This window comes from Cydia amplana, chromosome 18, assembly GCF_948474715.1.
Source record: "Cydia amplana chromosome 18, ilCydAmpl1.1, whole genome shotgun sequence".
NCBI classification, from domain to species: domain Eukaryota; kingdom Metazoa; phylum Arthropoda; class Insecta; order Lepidoptera; family Tortricidae; genus Cydia; species Cydia amplana.
In genome coordinates this window covers 14,769,965-14,791,381 of record NC_086086.1, presented here as the reverse complement: position 1 = coordinate 14,791,381, position 21,417 = coordinate 14,769,965, and the positions used below count along the sequence as shown (strand labels likewise).

At 36.7% G+C, this 21,417-nt stretch overlaps 1 protein-coding gene and 1 non-coding gene across 2 annotated transcripts in view; both read right to left on the bottom strand.

Moving 5' to 3' along the window:
• The window catches only part of LOC134656364 (adipokinetic hormone/corazonin-related peptide receptor variant I-like), a 42,796-nt gene extending 24,497 nt beyond the window's left edge, over positions 1-18,299 (bottom strand). Inside the window, exon 1 of the mRNA XM_063511883.1 lies at positions 17,971-18,299. Coding sequence (XP_063367953.1) covers positions 17,971-18,258 — 288 coding nt within the window. The 5' untranslated portion in view covers positions 18,259-18,299. The remainder of the gene's footprint in view (positions 1-17,970) is intronic.
• Trnaa-cgc (transfer RNA alanine (anticodon CGC)) lies at positions 17,142-17,212 on the bottom strand. Its single transcript has one exon. It is a non-coding gene; the product is annotated as a tRNA-Ala (tRNA).
• Positions 18,300-21,417: the final 3,118 nt, after the last annotated feature.

The window sequence follows — 21,417 nt, the reverse complement described above, 5'->3', positions numbered from 1 at the left end:
GTTTTATTTTTAAATATTAATTAGGGGTTTCTTACAGAGGAATGAACATTTTAATATTTTTGCGCTCGGTTTAGAAGATACAACCATATAAACATTTTTCTTTCTTTTTTTTTCGTGTTTTTTAAATATTACAAGGGGTTTCAAAGGGGAACGAAAATTTGATTGTTTTTACGCTACGACGCGAAGGACCTAATTATTGTTTATAAATCATCATCATCATCATTATATTTCCACGCAGATGAAGTCGCGGCTCGAAGCTAGCGCAACATATTATCTAAAGTCTATTTTTTTATTCCGTAGACTGAAATGACAGTTAATTGTATGAACATGAAATGTCATTTCATACTATTAACTGTCATTTCAGTCTACCGAATAAAAAAATAGACTTTACAGTCCGTTAACTCTAATGACCTTCGGATTTTAGAAAAATACTTACATCGGGTATCGGCGGTAACACGCGAAGGTGATACTGCTATTCTGCTTTCTTACTCACTCACAAAAAGTTTTAAACTTACCGCAAAAAGTTAGGGATACCTATTGTCTCAATGTAAAATAAGCCCTAATTTAATGACGTTATGCTTAATATTTGGTTGATGACTATATTGCTATTTGACTTTTTGTCATATTCTATATAAAATAGAATCAGAATTTGAAAGCAGAACGTCACACCGTCATTTACTACTTCTGGCTGAAATTATATAGAGTGGTAATAACAGTCACATTTTTTTGTAGGTAAGTAAGTATATTTTATAGTTTGTGTTTTTTATTTTATCTCTAGTTTTAATTCAAATTTACTTTAAAATAAAAGAATAAATTAAAACATTAATTTTAAATTTAATTTGTAAATATACAGTAAGTACTTAAAAGTCACATATTTTAATGAATTTAAATATTTACTTACCTACTAGTTATGGTGGTATTAACTACTCTATACAAGGTGGTACAAACCTCGATGTCCAAAAATTTTTTTTAGATTCTTCAGTAGTGGGCTATCAGATTACTAATTTGGGAACTTTCCACCTCGGTTCCTTTGACCGGCAACTCTGTCAAATTATGATGTTATTATGGTGTTAAGGTCCCTTTTTAGAGATTTTCGTAAATAACTCTTGAACGGTGGCCCGTAGCAAAAAATGTTCTACTACATAAGTAATCCATATAAAATTTCCTATAAAAAAGATTCAGTACACTTTTTCGCTAGGATCAATGTTTTAAAATATATTAAAGTGGGAAAGTCACGTATAATTTATTCTAAGGTTGTTATTTTTTAGTTTTTCGCAAATAACTCGTAAACGGTAGCCCACAGCAAAAAATTATCTTTTACGTAAATAATCTATTTGAGATTTCTTATAAAATAAATGGTACTTTTTTTCGCTAGGTTGATCCTATATATAATACAGATCCGTTATATAATACAGTCCGTTAACTCTCAGAATGAAATTCGTTTTTCGGGTAAAATCGGACGTAATCGCGTAATAGAAAAGAGAAAATATATTAAAAAATATATTAAAAAATATATTTTCTATTTTCTATTACGCGATTACGTCCGATTTTACCCGAAAAACGAATTTCATTCTGAGAGTTAACGGTTGGTTAACGGACTGTAAGTATAGTTGGTCAAACCAATTTGTCATTAAATAAGAACAATACAAACTGTACTTATCCTTTTCTTTTGGGTGCTAGTACTAGAGTAAGACAAAGATAGTATGATTATCTCTGTCTATGTTTGAAATGAGAGAGTCCTTTGACAAACTACTTATATATAACTTTTTTGTAGTTTCGCATTTTAAATAGAAAAAAAATCAGCGATGTCAAATCGGCGACATGCTAGATTTTTATTGTCAGGCTAAAAGTATAATGTAATAATAATTTAAAAATTCATCGTGTAACCTATACATATAGGAAGAAAACAAACAAATAAAGAACATGAGAACTATGAGAATATGGATCACTCCATACGCAGAAGTGATTGATGGCTGAGGCTGAACATATATTCTGAAATTCGGCAACGCTTTGAAGAAAAAATCCATTGACGCCTATTCTCCACAGATGACACGAGAAGAAATATTGTCTGAAACAAAACTGCAATGCTGATTTTATACGCAGATAGGTATCCAAAATTTACACTACCATCAGAAACAAAAGACGTTTGAGTTTATGGAGACATGACAGAAGATGCTGAAGAATATGTTGTCACGAAAGGAGCGGCAGTCCGTTTAAATGTAAATATGTTGGAATGACCTTCTACTGGTGTCAGCGAGCTTGCCGTGATACCTTCACGAGCTAATCACATCGGCGAATGACAAAATCATGGTTCCTACTGTGCGAAACATTTACGTGTATTGAATCGAAGCTGTTGCCGGCCTAACTCCAATCTGTGGCTAAATGTTTTGGTGCTTGTAGTTTCTAAGTACTTATTCTGAATTAAATACTCTGATTGAAACATAATTAGATTGTTTTATTATTATTATTTATTTCTCTATTTTCACTTTATTGCACGAAACATAGGACGTTTTGCCAAATGGAATTCTCTACCAGTCAGGTGTAAGGCAAACAGAGATTGGTATTGGTATGTAGGATATAAAAGCGACCGTATGTCGAACAGCTAATCTGGTTGCTGACAGTATACATCTTTCGTGCAGGTATATTATACTGTTAAATCGTACCTATGCTAAAAAGTGACGAACTCAGAAAGTGACGAACTCAGAAAGTGACGTCCTCAGAAAGTGGCGTTCTCAGAATGTGACGTACTCAGAAAGTGACGTCCTCAGAAAGTGTCGTACTCAGAATGTGACGATCTCAGAAAGTGACAAAGTCAGAAAGTGACGAACTCAGAATGTGACGATCTCAGAAAGTGACAAAGTCAGAAAGTGACGAACTCAGAATGTGACGTCCTAAGAAAGTGACATACTCCGCCTGAACCGTAAAATTAAGTTTTAAATTTATCTCCGACGTCCGTCGTTGTGAATAATAAATAATAATGAGTAAGAGTCGTGAGAAATAAAACTATATAAAACTGATGTCATGGTAATAAGTTTTTTAATAATAAAGTTTAATATATGATTTAAAATTCTATAAACAATTAAATTTTCTTTGCAAACAAACTTAATATGACTAACATAATTGATTATTCTATGAAATAATAATATGAGAGCATTTCATATGAAACAAAATTCTACAAACTTAATATACTTAGGTAAATAAAAATTAATGGTATTGTATGCATTTAGGCCATAGGTACCCGGCTGAATGTACCTAGTACGCTGCTGCCGTTCCCTCTTTGTACCGCTTGCGAGATACGCTGGATTAAAAATTCTACATCTATGAAACAACTTACAACCGTCTACAATCAACTCGTCATTCCTAATACTTTATTGGAACAAAAAAGTGACCCTACAAGGGGTCTGCCTTTTCATCTACGGTACCCTAAAAAGAAAATGATATTGAATTTCCATGTATCCATTTTACTGTTAATTTGGATGGGTTTTGAGGATCGTTTGATTCAAAACGATGTGCTCCCAAAGAGCTGAAACTCATTACACATTGCATTGATTCAGCCGCATTCAGCACATGTAAAACCCGACGGAACCTGGACGGACCAGATTCTCTTTTGACATTTTAATATGTTAATTTTGTAGCATGAAGAAACCGTGCGTACGCCCATGTCTGCGAACGATGCTATTAAGCTTAGAAACAAATTCAAAGGATTTATTTATTACATATTTACAAAGCAACAACAACACAACATACACTCATGCATTAAGGATATGATATATGGCGGGACGACTTGGACGCATTCTACCAAATTTCTCCGCATTCTATTCAAATGGTGGGAAAAAGCCGAGGACAGGGTCGAGTGGAGGTAGGGTTGCCAGATGGTCGGGATTTGGCGGGATTCTCCCGATTTTTAGCATGTGTTCCCGATTCCCGACCAAGTGCAAATTGTCCCGAAAAACAGGTTCGCGTTATAAAGCAATGATTTCAAGTTCTTAACTGTCGTCGAGCGAGCGCGCGGGGCATGCGTGGCGAGAGATAAAACGCACGGTCGGTATGGTTTTTTTCCCGACTTAAGTCCCAAAATCCCGAAAATTTTATATTTTTTCCCGATAATAGCGCCTTTCGATCTGGCAACCCTAAGTGGAGGACACGAGGGGAGGCCTTTGCCCAGCAGTGGGACACCAAATAGGCTAATAAAAAAATTTAAAAAAATTAACAAAGTACTCATGGTCAAAGTTGTAAGTATCAAAATTAATTAAAACATTTTCACCCTGATTCTATTAATTAATCATACCAAATTGTTGAATCAGTATCGGCTTCCGGGAGGACGTGGAATTTAATGGCCTCGTTCTCGTGAATGAGTTGAATAATCTGATAGGATATTTTATGAATGTTTGTGAATAAAGTGAAAAGAGTGGAAATTGGAAATTATATGGTACATTTAAGTGAATTAAAGTTTTGAAACGCATTATGCTACCAAACAATTCGAATCTTCCGGTGCTTCGTTTTCCGCCCTCCGGCGCTCCGAAAATGACATGTCGGACGCTTCGGCCCGGGCACGACCCGGTCTAGAGTAAGACATCCTTAAATCAAAAGCAGTTTTATGTGTCCCGAAACAAAATATAGCGATATGACAGACGGACAGAGTCGCACCATAAGCGTTCCTTTTGTAACTTTTTGGTACGGAACCCTAAAAAGGACGTTAAAGGGATTTTGTCTGGATTTTGTAAGTCGTCTCTATCCCCAAATATTTATTATTCATTTTGGTTAATCTCAATAACGGCATTTATTTCCGAGTTTATCACGCATATGTACCTACACTCTAAAAAAAATTTGGTTGGCCCTATCAATATCTTGATAGTCGTAATCAAGCATCTTGATTCCATACGAGCCTAACAAGAACTTAGACACATCAAATAAGGTAATTCTGATTGCTATTACTATATCTATGTAACTGAACCAATTAAGATCTTGTTCAATATTTACACGAAAAATAATTATGCTAACTAATTGATCCTAGCAAGATCAACTAAGGGCTTGATAATTATTATCATGATAAGTTACTGTACCAACTAATACAAACAAGTCAGTTTAACTAAGATGTAGGTCAATATTAACATGAAGAATTACTGTATTAACTATTTGACCCAAATAAGTTCAACTAAGAACATGATTAAATCGACTAATGCACCTTATTAGCCTGAACTAAGATATTGTTAAATTTGAATCTCAATTGTTTAATCATTTCAACTAAGATGTAAATCAATGTTAACATGAAGAATTACTGTATCAACTATTTGACCCTAATAAGTTCAACTAAGAACATGATTGCATCGACTTATGCATCTTATTAGCCTGAACTAAGAAATTGTTAAATTTGAATCTCAATTGTTTAATCAGTTCAACTATGAAGCTTGTCTAGTACAATATACCATTCTTCATCAATTTTACTAGTACAATAAAACACAACAACAAACAACAAGCTTCATAGTTGAACTGATTAAACAATTGAGATTCAAATTTAACAAAGTAAAGTTTTATGAAAAGGGGGCAAATGAATAAAACAAAAAATATATATAATAAGATGTTATTTATTCATCTAAACATTTAGAAAACTAAACGTTTTACATTTAAAAATCGAACTTTCTTTTACATACCTTACATATATATTATAATTAACAATTAAAACGGGCTACAAATATAATGACCGTTTGGCGTACAACCGTTGATTTCCCCCTTATGGGTACCCGTTGGCGGCAGGCTCGGGGACGTCTGTCGCCTACACGAGGGTCCCTGGGATGGCCAATGCGCAAAAAATGGCGCACTCTTAGAGAAGTAAAGGGAAACAGTTCCTCCGAAGTCGAGTCCGCAGTTCGGACAGCCGCTGGCGGGGTTTCGGAAGCATGGTCCCGATCGTTTCCCGTGCCTCGCCTTAAAGCCTTGAGGCAGCCAACAGGGGTTTTACTGGGTAGACCTGGGGTCTCATTAGTCCACAACAGGGATTCCCACATAACCATCCCGGCCAGTCCCCGCGCCTTTTATTCCCGTCGCTGCGATTAATAGCACTTGCTCCATGTTGCACATACACTATTATACATTAGGTACACAAAGCAAAGGTAACACGTTCACTGTTCCAGGCTTGCCGTGAAATAAAGGCACAAGTAAAGTTTATTTCGTTGACGCGTACTTGAATGACTAAGTAGTTGAATGTTGAACGTCGAGGCTGAGACTGACTCCCCACTCGCACGGTCACAGGCGCCGCAGGGGCGCGGGCGGGGAGGACCGCGGGTGCACCGGCGCCCCCCTACTTATCTCTTGATTGAACGGATTAACTGATTATTTAATTTAATTATGAAGAAAATCGATTTAACAAATAATTCTTAATAGAATGGAATATTCGTTTCGTAATTAATACAATAACTTGATCATAATGGGATTGAATGTTTTATCTTCGTTGTTCTAAATATTATATGTTTAGTTGATTAAAATACCAAGTCTTATGTAAATCAACAAAGAGAAAATAATCACATAAACTATTAAAATGTTCATAACTATTAACATATTTATCTGTTTTAATTAATTTGTTAAGGATTGAATCAACCTACGTTACATAATTATGCCAACAAGTTAATGATAGATGCAAAGTATACAATTGTTAGGATTAATAACATACCTACTTTATTAGTTCAATCACAGATACACTTATTGTTTTAAGTAATCAGGTTTCTTTGATTTATATAAGATCGTTATTGTTATAATTAACTTAACGTCAACTAAGAGAAAACTGCTCTTAGTTGGTCTTCATTTTTTAGAGTGTATTGCTGACTTATGTATGTTTCCACGTATCTAAGTTTTTCTTAATAGGTATGTATCATCACCTATTATACTAAGCTTAGTTTAGTTTGGGGCTAGCTCAATCTGTATAAGACAGGTATAAGATTATCTCTGTTAAGAGTCCGCAGAAATCTCGGCCGAATTTCACCTTCCCATTCGGATTCCCAAACGGAGTTTCGTTCTCATTTTAAAACTACGTGTTGGATTGTAATGAAACTTTGCACATACAATGATAAGAGGTATATCTAGTCCTGTAATTAGTTTATAGCTATAGCTTCAGATAACAGTTTAAAAAAATACAGCGAGTTTAAATTGAAGTACTTACTCGTGATTATTTTCCATTGAACTAAATTAACTAAGTAGTATAACATTTTAAGGTTTTGGTCAGAGTCTGCCCTCGCAAATATAGTCTAGTTTCCGTGTGATTGTTTTCATGGCATTTGGCTCCTGTTAAAATTCAATATATCTACAAAGCCCCATCTTGACTTGAAAAATACCTACTTGAGGATAAGTATAAATAAGTATCTTTTCACCACACCAGCTCGGAAAGGCTCTCTTGATTGTTCAAAGACTGATGAGGAATTAGCATTTTATCTACAAGAGTGGCAAAGTAATTTGATGCAAATGTTGAGTTGTTTCCTTATGTTGAATGGTTGAAACGACTTTTAAATGATGAATTTAAATAATAAATATTTAATTACCTTCATTCGGATTTGATTTGACTTTTGTTTATTTTACAGTTAGTATAAACCCTCGCAACGCTCAAGAACGCGTTTTGAACGACAATTAACGATATTTCGCTGTTGGAATTTTCCACTTGCTCGGCTATCAATATTAACTAGTACGGGACGTTAAACAACAACTTTGCCCCCTTGAAAACAAAGAACTATTGATCAATATTTAGCACGAGTGGTTAAACTTTGCTTTTAAACATTCAGCTGTTAAGGAAAGTTATGCTTTCAGCAACATTAATCAGATTATGACTCAAACACCATATAAAGTTATAGCAGTTCAACTGGGCGTGTTGAAGATAAATCGGAGCTATATTTCTGTGCAAACAAGGCTTGCTTTCATTTTGCCACAACATCGCAGCAGTTAGAGAAAGATTAGAATGAAAGATAGGGGTAGGAATGGCAGGATGAGGTGAACGAATGAACGAGTAGATGAGTGAACGAATGGCTATTAACCCTCTCGCTAAAGACGTATAATGACGCGCGCGGATACAGCCCAATATCAACCTTCGTGCATTCCGACAAGGTTCATGATAACGCGCCGCACAACATAGGTCGCGTTCAATGGGTTTTAATTTAATAATTAAAATGAGTTTTTCGGAACTTATGTACGAAATATCATTTGATATTTACCACTAGCTTTTCGGTGAAGGAAAACATCGTGAGGAAACCTGCATACATCTGCGAAGAAATTAAAAGGTGTATGTGAAGTCCCCAATCCGCATTGGGCTAGCGTGGGGACTATAGCCCAAGCCCTCTCGCGCATGAGAGGAGGCCTGTGCCCAGCAGTGGGACATATATAGGCTCAAACTATTATTATTTTATTTAATAATTAGATAATATTTATATTGCATTTACTTGTCGTTTTACTTTGGCCAAAATATCACAATAGTTAGATTTTGAGGTACTATTTGACTCATTTTGCTCCTATATCATGAAAAAAAACAGGCCAAGTGCGAGTCGGACTTGCGCACGAAGTGTTCCGTGCCATTACCCAAAAAACTGCAAAAATATCACGTTTGCTGTATGGGAGCCCCACTTAAATATTTATTTTATTCTGTTTTTAGTATTTATGACAGTTTCAACTTGTCTAGCTATCACGGTTCGTGAGATACAGCCTGGTGACAGACAGGCAGACGGACAGTGGAATCTTAGTAATAGGGTCCCGTTTTTACCCTTTGGGTACGGAACCCTAAAAACATCAAACAACCAACCAACTCGGAACGTTTAGTTGACAAAACAATGTTTCACCAAACTCGCATTTCGCATAGTTTCATTTTCGATGAATTATCATTTGAAATATGAAATTCATTTGCGAAAGATATGCGGAAATTGGGAAACGTGGCATACCAGCCATTATTGCCATTTGGATAATTCTGAGAAGTAATAATTTACGGTTTACGGTTTTCAGTTATAGATAGATGTATAATTCAATTCAAATTATACAATTGATATTGAATTGATTAATGGTGAAAATGTAGAAAGTTTTCGATTTTAGGGCTTTAAAAGGATCAAAAAAGCGGCCAAGTGCGAGTCGGACTCGCCCATGAAGGGTTCCGTATTTAGGGGATTTATGACGTATTAAAAAAAACCTATCCGGTGGCGAATGCACTAGTCCCAAAACGCACTATTAGTCAATACACTCTAATTTCGAAAGCCCCTCTTCTCATAAGAAACTAGGCCCAAAATACCATATTTCCAAAAAGGCTCATTCTCGATTTACACGAGAACCATTGAGAACTAGTCCCAAAATACACCTTTCCCAAAATACCCCAAATTGTGTTCACCTGTGCGTGGCGTAATACTTTATTCTCATAATGCGTAGGTCTCAAAACACTCTAGTTCCAAAATACCCTATTTTTTTGGAATGTCTCTTTGTGACTGCTTTCAGCCGTAATCATTACCCGTTTGATGCCTAAAATATTTTTTTCAAAAATAGGATTTACGTATTTAATTATTATTTTGAGCTATACAGGGTGTAATCGTTAAGTGTTGCTCGGCGATAGTTCCGTAAATATAGCAGATATCAGAAAATTTCAAATTGATATCGAAAGTGCATATAGTGAAAGTGAAGGGCAATATACACACGAGTGTTTTAATGCCTGTGTTGATAAAGCAGTGTATGGAACTATCATAATTAGGTGGGCGAGAAACTACCCTCATTTATGGCATTATTTAATTATTTAATGCCATAAATGAGGGTAGTTTCTCGCCCACCTAATTATGATAGTTCCATACACTGCTTTATCAACACAGGCATTAAAACACTCGTGTGTATATTGCCCTTCACTTTCACTATATGCACTTTCGATATCAATTTGAAATTTTCTGATATCTGCTATATTTACGGAACTATCGCCGAGCAACACTTAACGATTACACCCTGTATAGCTCAAAATAATAATTAAATAAATCCTATTTTTGAAAAAAAAATTTTAGCCATCAAACGGGTAATGATTACGGCTGAAAGCAGTCACAAAGAGACATTCCAAAAAAATAGGGTATTTTGGAACTAGAGTGTTTTGAGACCTACTAAAAGGCGGCATCGTAAAACAGCGGTCTTGACATCACTACGAGAGCCGGGAATGGAGCAGCATTATGACGTCTGTCATCTAGAGATCGGTTTTTGCGCCTAAACGGCGTCGCGTATTACCTAAGTCCCTAACTCTCATATATTGTGATTCTCTAATAAATATTGTTATAAATGGTGCTCTGGTGTTTTTACCCTTACAGCTTCAGAAGTGCGATAGTGGATTCCCGCCTACTACGATATAATTTATCGAAATTGACATTACGAAATTTACCGCGCGTAGTCCTTCCTTGTTTCATTGTTCTGATCGTTAATCTGATTGTAATGAGTAAATGCACCAACACCACTCATCAGTTAGGGACTTAAATATACAAAGTCCAAGATTGGTGTCAAAATCATACCTACAAGAATAGCCTACAAAACTAACCTGTGCCGGCTATTGGCTGGCGTATCGTACCTTTGCCGTGTGTTTTGTGTTTGATTTCAGATACCTATTTCAGTTTATGTACATCAATGATCATGACTGTCAAAAATAAAACATATTGACAGTGTAATAAAGCTGCTGGCATGTATGTATTACAATATTCACAGCAGAAGATCACAAGACATAAGCTGACAGATACCATTAGGTACAATTGAATTTTGATATTGGTATGAATGAAATAAATCCTTGGGATTATAGAGTAACTCAGGTAAAAGTTAACTCAGGTAAGAAGTCTGTGTTGATCCAACACCTAACAATGCTCCGGGGCCATAGTGGTAAATATTCACTGCCTCACTTATATGTTGTGTTATTTTTGTAATCCATGTGCTTTCAGATACATAACATAATGTGATTAAGTATGTCTACATCACATATTAACAAAATCATATGAACATTTTCTAAAGTTTGTGTTGTGGTGAAATTTACATTCAAGTAAAAAGCATATTATAAAACAAGTTTGGTAATGTAAATTTAGCCTTGATTGATGCTATATGTATGGTGGTATTATGCTTTCATGATTAACAATGAGTGCTATTTAATATTTTATCCTTTCAGTCAAATTAAAATAGATTACAAGTTTTCAAAAACACTGGAATATTGGTTACAACAACAATAAGGAGAAATTACTTGTTGTTTCATATGTGTGTGTGTATGATATTACACATGCTTATTGCAACTGACATAATGCTTTGTTGGTGTGTTTTTGGTTTGTGTAATTTCCAGAAATTTAACAGCAATGATTCTTGAATTGAACGACCATACCGTCGTTGAAGGTACTAGAGTGGCTATCGGGTCAGGCCTCTATAATGTGCCTGGATGGACATGGATAATATTTCAAAGTTAGTTGGTTATGGATGCCAGGTATAATATGTCCAAGTGTTCAACTAATTCATTATATGGAGAAAATATGTTGATAAGTGACTAATCTCCGATGTCATGGAAAATGAGGTATTTATTTAGAAATAAAATGTTTGTTCATGTTGTACATGTATACTAACGGTCAGTACGTGTTACATTGACTGTGTGTGGTTAGTAAAATGCGCTTTGTGAATAAGCGAAAGGCGACATTTATTTGTAGCTGTACGGATATGATGGTCGTTCTTGTCTACGTGACAGCGTGATAAAACGGTGTCCGTCACTTTCTTTCCCACGGTGTTAAACAGTGACAGTTTTTTTATCACGTGGATAAAGATGGATAAAGCTATCCATAATAGGCTGGCTGGTTAGTATTGTCTGTGACAAATGTAGTCACTCCATGTTTCCGGAGCCTCCTCGGACTGAATATTTTAAAAGACAGTTCATATCACATATAACCTCCTGCATCTTTGCAATTAACATTAAGCTGCAGACATTCTGATAAATAAGGCAGTAAATCATTTGAGATGTTGAGAAAATTTCTGTCTGTACATATTATTGATTGGTTCTATGTATGAAAAATCTTATGAGTGTTTATACAAATTAATTGCATACAGCTTATAGTATGTTGTGGTTGTTGTTTTGTTCATTGGGATGTTGGTTAAAGTTTGCATTGCAAATATTTTTCACTAAATGTCATATTATAAAATGAACCAAAGACATATATTTAAACAGACTTACCAAACTAATGAAAGTTTTATTGGCATGACATTGTCAAGTGTTTGAGTTATTGACAATGATAATCATTTGTGTTCTAACAGTATGTTTCAGATGCATTTCATTATAACAAAACTTTATTACTGATGAAGTTTGATGAATTTCCAAGGTTAAAATCTTGTCAAAGAGATGGACATATTGAACAAGATATTTACTGAGCTGAGTATGACACTGGTAAAGCAGGTTGTTGCTAATGGTAAGCGAGGTAAATACTTTCAGGAGTCAATATGGATATTGACGGTCTACATGATACATGTCTTTTACATACAAGTGCGACTGGAGTCTAAACGTTCCAGTCCGATAAGTGTTTTATGGGTGAATATTAAACGAAGGTAAATAGCTTGGTTAAAGCTTTCCAAATAACTATTTTAACCCATTCACTGCTAATGAACATTGACCGAAGAATATCATGTCATGAGCTACTGTTTGAAGTTATTGACGGTTTTCGTCTGAACTTGTAGTGTGTTATGGTACCGTTTGCATTAATAAACAGTACACTTTTATTACTTCTGGGTTTCATAAATCAGAAGTTATAAATAATAATATGTTTCACAAATTTTGTGGGTTCACTAAGTATGTATTTCATTGTTTTGAAAAATGCATAAATTGTGGTTTATTATGTTATGAACTCATTTATCTTACAATGTGTGCTTGCATGGCATTTAACAAAATTATTTAGTTTTGTGCAGGTATAAGTTAACCTGGATGATGATGTGTTGAGTTATCTACACATAAAATGCACATGCACAGCTGGAGAAAATCAACCATGTGTGTCTTGGGATTGGAAGCTTTATGGTTTAAGCATATGTGCCATGATTTGACTGATTGGTCATTATCAATATACACTTCATGATGGTTGAAAAATACAATTTGTGAAACCTCGATAAGGCGAACCTGGGTAAGAGAGGAACCTCGATAACATGAACTTCTGTTCAGGCTCTACTGTAGTTCAATGTTGGTATAGTAAGAGTGTTGCCTTTATTTAGGGGCACGGAAGAGGCAAGCCAAGTTGCACATGATCATTTACAATTGGTTGCATAGTAGCAACTGCTTATTATTTTATATTTCCCATGTTAAGGGCAAATGCTGTTATTTCAGGTACCGTTTTCAGATTAAGAACTGACTACGAGTATATTCTCAGATTAGGAACTGAGATATAATTTTATGAGACACTCGGATTGAGAACTGAGTGATTATTTTATTTATATTACTTACTCTCGAGTTTGGAATCGAGTTGTGATTTTGTTTATCCCAGATTTAGAACTGGGTTACTGTTGTCATACTTATGTGTTTTGTTAACAGGTTTGCCGACTAAAATAAACACATTGTGCTTGATTAATTTTATTAGACACTCGGATTGAGAACTGAGTGATTATTTTATTTATATTACTTACTCTCGAGTTTGGAATCGAGTTGTGATTTTGTTTTATCCCAGATTTAGAACTGGGTTACTGTTGTCATACTTATGTGTTTTGTTAACAGGTTTGGCGACTAAAATAAACACGTTGTGCTTGATTAATTTTATTAGACACTCGGATTGAGAACTGAGTGATTATTTTATTTATATTACTTACTCTCGAGTTTAGAATCGAGTTGTGATTTTGTTTTATCCCAGATTTAGAACTGGGTTACTGTTGTCATACTTATGTGTTTTGTTAACGGGTTTGCCGACTAAAATAAACACATTGTGCTTGATTAATTTTATTAGACACTCGGATTGAGAACTGAGTGATTATTTTATTTATATTACTTACTCTCTTCAATGTCTGCTATAGAACTTTAATTATTATGTGCTCTTTAAGAAGGGCTGTTACTTTAGTCTTGGCAAGGGATGCTATCCTTAATAGGCTACTTCCTGGCGCCGGTAATCACAACAGAGGCTTTAAGGAGCGGCCTGTTGCTTGTCACTATCCTTGAGAGGGTGGTTGTTGCTGATATTTGCAGTGTAGGCCTTAAGAGGCGGACCATTGCATGTGATATAAGACTATCCTTCAGAGGATGGTTGTTACTGGTATTTGCAGTGTAGGCCTTAAGAAGCGGACCATTGCATGTGATATAAGACTATCCTTCAGAGGATGGTTGTTACAGGTATTTGCAGTGTAGGCCTTAAGAGGCGGACCATTGCATGTGATATAAGACTCTCCTTAAGAGGATGGTTGTTTACTGGTATTTGCAGTGTAGGCTTTAAGAGGCGGACCATTGCATGTGATATAAGACTATCCTTAAGAGGATGGTTGTTTACTGGTATTTGCAGTGTAGGCTTTAAGAAGCGGACCATTGCATGTGATATAAGACTATCCTTAAGAGGATGGTTGTTTACTGGTATTTGCAGTGTAGGCTTTAAGAGGCGGACCATTGCATGTGATATAAGACTATCCTTAAGAGGATGGTTGTTTACTGGTATTTGCAGTGTAGGCTTTAAGAGGCGGACCATTGCATGTCATATAAGACTATCCTTGAGAGGGTGGTTGTTGCTGATATTTGCAGTGTAGGCCTTAAGAGGCGGACCATTGCATGTGATATAAGACTATCCTTAAGAGGATGGTTGTTACTGGTATTTGCTGCAATGCAGGCCTTAAAAGGCGGACCGTTGCATGTGAGCTTAGATTATCCTTAATAGGCTAATTTTGTTACTGGTATATCTGCAGTGCAGGCCTTAAGAGGCGGACCATTGCATGTGATACAAGACTATCTTTAACAGGCTAGTTTGTTCCTGGTATCTGCAGTGCAGGCTTTAAGAGGCGGACCATTGCATGCGATATGATATTATCCTTAAGAGGACCATTATTCTACTACCGATAAATGTTTTATCTATATCGTATCGTACTATTTGTTGTTGACCTTGAGAGGTTGGCTTGAGACCTTGTTTACAAAAGGATATTTTAATGACCTTAAGACTGATGATCTCAAGGTTACCTTGAAAGGGTTGCTTGCACTTATACCTTCTAGGGATCGCTGGCGAAGTACCGGATCCAGTAGAGTTGGAGGGAGTGCCTGTTCGAAATACCCAGTTGGAGCGAGTGCGTGCACCGGGCTCCGTGACAACCTTATCGTGAAGGGCTGACTTCTACGGTCGTTGCGCCTACAAGGGCAGTGGTGTCCTAGCCTAGGCAGCTCCGCACATGCATGAGACGTGTCCCATGTTAGCCTCTCACGAGTTGTACGCATTTTTGTGCGCGCATGCGAGGGAGTCTTACATCCTACAACGGAGAAGCCAATTGTGAGTTTGTTCCAAGTCTTTGCTTTTAAAACGACACAAATAGTCATTGTTACGTTAAGCGGTCAGTATGAACGCACCGCTCAATGGAAGGTTTGGGTTAGCTGCATGGGTATACATGCTAGAAATTTATCAAAATCTAATAAATCCTTCAAGGTTATATGACGTTATTCACAAGAAAATAATTTATGTTAGATGGTGTTACAAAAAAAGGGGGTGGTTTATCTACCTGCCGCTAGATGTCACGCTCATCGCAATATTTTATTATTTTGCATAATTAATTAATTGGTATTTATATCCTCTTGGTGTCATATGCACGTGAATTAAGCCTTTTGTGTATTTCAAGCAAGTGCTGAGCAGACTTGCATATCCTAACACCTCTCATACCACGGATTATTTGGTACCTAGCCTGGTCACGCTTTCTTACATTTGGTTCAGTCGGCTTAAGCCCTTACTCCAATTCGACTGAAATAGAACTAAATATCTTGGTGTAAGTTGACAATAACGAAATAGACCGTTTCAACGGAACTCGAGTCGAATTATTCAAACGGACCAAGGCTTGTATATCGGCTGAGCGTAAAAGGTGCTTGTTCAATTCGCAGAATATTGAACTGGTGGAGGCTACATCCACCTGGTGAAGACCCAGCTTGCTGCGACTGCGTTTGCTGTGGCAGACTTCAATGGCTGCACTGATGACAGTGACCTGCGGGGCGCTGGTCGGGTCAGGCGATGGCCGAGCTAAAAGGCGGCATCGTAAAACAGCGGTCTTGACATCACTACGAGAGCCGGGAATGGAGCAGCATTATGACGTCTGTCATCTAGAGATCGGTTTTTGCGCCTAAACGGCGTCGCGTATTACCTAAGTCCCTAACTCTCATATATTGTGATTCTCTAATAAATATTGTTATAAATGGTGCTCTGGTGTTTTTACCCTTACACTACGCATTATGAGAATAAAGTATTACGCCACGCACAGGTGAACACAATTTGGGGTATTTTGGGAAAGGTGTATTTTGGGACTAGTTCTCAATGGTTCTCGTGTAAATCGAGAATGAGCCTTTTTGGAAATATGGTATTTTGGGCCTAGTTTCTTATGAGAAGAGGGGCTTTCGAAATTAGAGTGTATTGACTAATAGTGCGTTTTGGGACTAGTGCATTCGCCACCGGATAGAAAAAAACTACTTACTAGATCTCGTTCAAACCAATTTTCGGTGAATTTTGCATGGTAATGTACATCATATATTTTTTTTAGTTTTATCATTCTCATATTATAGAAGTTACAGGGGGGGGGGGGACACACATTTTACTACTTTGGAAGTGTCTCTCGCGCAAACTATTCAGTTTAGAAAAAAATGGTATTAGAAACCTCAATATCATTTTTGAAGACCTATCCATAGATACCCCACACGTATGGGTTTGATGAAAAATAAATTTTTGAGTTTCAGTTCTAAGTATGGGGAACCCCCCAAAAATTTTTTTTTTCTACATTTGTGTGAGAATCTTAATGCGGTTCACAAAATACATCTACTTACCAAGTTTCAATAGTATAGGTTTTATAGTTTCGGAAAAAAGTGGCTGTGACATACGGAGGGACTGACAGACAGACAGACAGACAGACATGACGAATCTATAAGGGTTCCGTTTTTTGCCATTTGGCTACGGAACCCTAAAAAGCTATCTAGATATCATACACAAAGAAAATGTGTCCAAATCCACCGGTGGCCGAGGCGGGAATCGTACCCGCGTCTTCAGCTTGCGCGGCTGACGTCCTGACCACTAGACCACCCGCCACGGGGTAGGTAGATCTTGTTAGTTTAGGTTCATTGTTTACCCAAAAACCCAGCCGACCCAGCCCCTTCAAAATTATACAATACCTTCCAAACTTTAATTACAGTAATAGTATAAAACTTTGCCGTTAACACATAGACTAGGAATCCTCTAGACTGAGTTTAGAGCAATTATTTCATGAAACCGATGCTGCCAAAAATACGGGGGTGCGGGGGACGAGGTGAGCGAATCCCGTGCCGTGATTGGTCCGTTCAAAGACACGGACCAATCACGGCACGGGATTGACTCGAAGATGGAGTAAATCTACCGTATGAGTGGCAGAGGGGGTAGCGTTACTATGCTCAGTCTAGAGGATGTCTTGTCTGTGCGTTAACATAACATTGCCCAGTTTTGATTAGTTACAATTTCGAACGTATGTAACTTTATTAGAGTACCTACCTAGAGTCGGAACAAGTACGTTCTGGCTCCTCTACATGATGGCCCAGCGCTGGACCAACGAGATGGCCATGCGATAGTTATGGCTCCACGATGGACCAACGAGATGGCCATGCGATGGTTGAGAGCACGCACTATGGAATGGCCCACTTTGTTGTGCGGACGAAAAACCGACACCATCCCATCCCATCGCTATCCCGCCGCGCCATAACATCCGACACCACTACCCCCTCTACATGGCCCATTTTAGTGGGCCAGTATGATGGCCCATCATGTATAGGAGCCATTAGACCAGGATCGCTAGAACTATGTACCGAAAGCATACCTCCAGTGGGATGACACCGCAGACGACGCACACGTCCGCAACGGCGAGATGCGTCATGAGCAGGCTGACGCGCGAGCGGCGCCGCGAGCGCGCCAGCGTCGTCAGCACGGCGAGGTTCCCCGCCGCACCGCCGAACAGCAACACGAAATACACCGTCACCACACACGCACCGTCCGTCTGTATTGCCAGGGACGTGTTGTACGGCGATTCGCTCTCGAAATAGTCCCAGAATTGTTTGTCTATTGCTGAGTCTTTGGTTGAATTGTACATTTTTGTTACGTTTGACATTTTTGTTTTAGTTTTTAACTATTTATTGAGGTTAAACCAATTATTTAAAACACCTTTACCACACACGCACTATCCGTCTGTACTGCCAGTGACGTGTTGTACGGCGATTCGCTCTCGAAATAGTCCCAGAATTGTTTGTCTATTGCTGAGTCTTTGGTTGAATTGTACATTTTTGTTTTAGTTTTTAACTGTATATTGAGGTTAAACCAATTATTTAATACACCTTTACCACACACGCACTATCCGTCTGTACTGCCAGTGACGTGTTATACGGCGATTCGCTCTCGAAATAGTCCCAGAATTGTTTGTCTATTGCTGAGTCTTTGGTTGAATTGTACATTTTTGTTACGTTTGACATTTTTGTTTTAGTTTTTAACTGTATATTGAGGTTAAACCAATTATTTAATACACCTTTACCACACACGCACTATCCGTCTGTACTGCCAGTGACGTGTTGTACGGCAATTCGCTCTCGAAATAGTCCCAGAATTGTTTTTCTATTACTGAGTCTTTGGTTGAATTGTACATTCTTGTTACGTTTGACATTTTTGTTTTAGTTTTTAACTATATATTGAGGTTAAAGCAATTATTTAATATACCTTTACCACACACGCACTATCCATCTGTACTGCCAGTGACGTGTTGTACGGCGATTCGCTCTCGAAATAGTCCCAGATTGTTTGTCTATTGCTGAGTCTTTGGTTGAATTGTACATTTTTGTTACGTTTGACATTTTTGTTTTAGTTTTTAACTGTTTTATTGAGGTTAAACCAATTAAAATGTTTATAAAAGTAATAATAATATACCTACTTACCGTAGGCTTATTATTTCACTTTTACTGAACTGCGTTGGCAAAGTTATGTTAAAGGGAAAAGTTTTATACTTGTACGATATTTAAAACTAACGCATTTGAAAATACTGACACTCAATTTCCAAAAGTCAAATAAGTCAAGCCTAATATCATATCATCACACATAGGAATCCGTGGGGCAAATTTTCTTGACAGGTAGGGACTTCCTATATCGATAAACTCAATTATCGATGCTCAATCTATATACTAAAGTCTATTTTTTTATTCGGTAGACTGAAATGACAGTTAATAGTATGAAATGACATTTCATGTTCATACTATTAACTGTCATTTCAGTCTACCGAATAAAAAAATAGACTTTAGTGATCGCCCCCAACATTGTGTGTTTTTGTAAGTATTGTTTTGAAGACAAGTACCTATGAAATTCACACATAGCATATTTTATGGCTCCTCTACACGATGGGCCAGCGCCGGCCACTCCAAGGGACGCATTTATGCGTTAGAGGGAGCAAGTGATATTGCTATCTCATTCTACCGCATGGCTGCGTCCCTTGGAGTGGCCGGCGCTGGCCCATCGTGTAGAGGAGCCATTAAATAATCGCTAGGTTATATATAGGTAGGGCGTAATACTTATTGCACTATAAAATAGTCAATATTATCTCAACCTCTTTATTGATTGATTATCAATCAAAGCGAATTGAGTTATTACTTTATTTGATTTTTACATTTTTAATAAAAACATATTTTTACAAGCAAACCTTTGAGTGATCACTAGTATATAGAACAAGCATCGATAATTGAGTTTATCGATATAGGAAGTCCCTACCTGTCAAGAAAATTTGCCCCACGGATTCCTATCATCATATTGAATCAATATATATAATTAAAAGTAAATATACCTACATATAATCCTCAGAAGTTAAAAGGAAGTATCAAGCGTAATTTACATTAATTAATTAATTAGGTAAGTACCGAAGATAATTACGATCGCAGTTCAAATTAAACATTTATCAGTGTAAAGTGTAATCGGGTAAATACTTTTAATAAAAACAGCGGGATAGGCAGAGGGATAGGTGATTCCGAAAATAACCCATAATTCCATCATATTACAGAATTTACAGAACATTATCTGAATTACTATACTTGGTCAACCAGATCTTGACAGTAGAAAAAGGCGGCAAATTTGAAAAATATAGGCGCAAAGGGATACCGTCCCATAGAAAATTTGAATTTCGCGCCTTTTTTTACTGACAAGATTTGGTTGACAAGCTATATGTTATTCAGAATGACAATCACTAGGTACATAGTATATAAAACAAAGTCGCTTCCTGCTGTCTGTCTGTCCCTATGTACCTATGCTTATCTTTAAAACTACGCAACGGATTTTAATGCGGTTTTTTTTAAATAGATAGAGTGATTCAAGAGGAATGTTTATATATAATTTGTTAACCCGTGCGAAGCCGGGGCGGGTCGCTAGTGTTATTATATTTTACAACAAGTTTTATTTTCATTTATTTAAGCGATTAATTGCGCGTAAAAAAAGAATGGGTTAGCGTTAGCGCTAATTAATTAATTGCACGTTATTTTATTGTTGATTAGGAAATACAAACATAAAATATTTTTTCTACTCCCGTACTTTTATTTGTCATAGGATCGTGCACACACATTTAAACCCCTATCTTATAATTGTCAAGACAAGTCTTTAGTCTATTCCCCAAAAAAAGTATTTGTGCATACACGCAGTATCTTTTTGGCACTTTTACGATACTTCGTGTAATCACCACTAGTTTAAAAAATATTGTATGAAATACATGATTGCCAACCTAATTTTAATTGTCATCTCTGAGTTCTCTGACAGATGAGTGAACAGTAGACATGTTTTTTTATTTCATTCATTCTTTTCCCGCCCGTACCCTGAGGATTATTTGTTACTTCTTGAATGAAAAATATTTGTTATATATACAATTTTATTTCAAAGTAAGTGCTTGGTCGTAGAAAAAGTATTGTATGCAACGTTGTTTAACTAAGTCAAAAAATACTCGTGACGTCTTTATTAACAATTTTCGGCTTCGCCTCAAATTGTTACTCACGCCACTCGCCTTTTTTGACCCCTCTTAAACAACGGTTGCATAAAATACTATATTGATAACACCAATGTTACATGTCACAATTATACATTGTATCACTGTAACTATGTTGTTACATAATATGAAATTAAATGATTATTGTTTTAATTTATTTAGATTTCCGCAAAGTAACGCCTGATTAAAATATGTTAACCAGTAAATGTTTTAAAGGAGTGTACAGGTTTTTAAAAGGTCGACAAAGCGCATGTATCAACCTCTGCA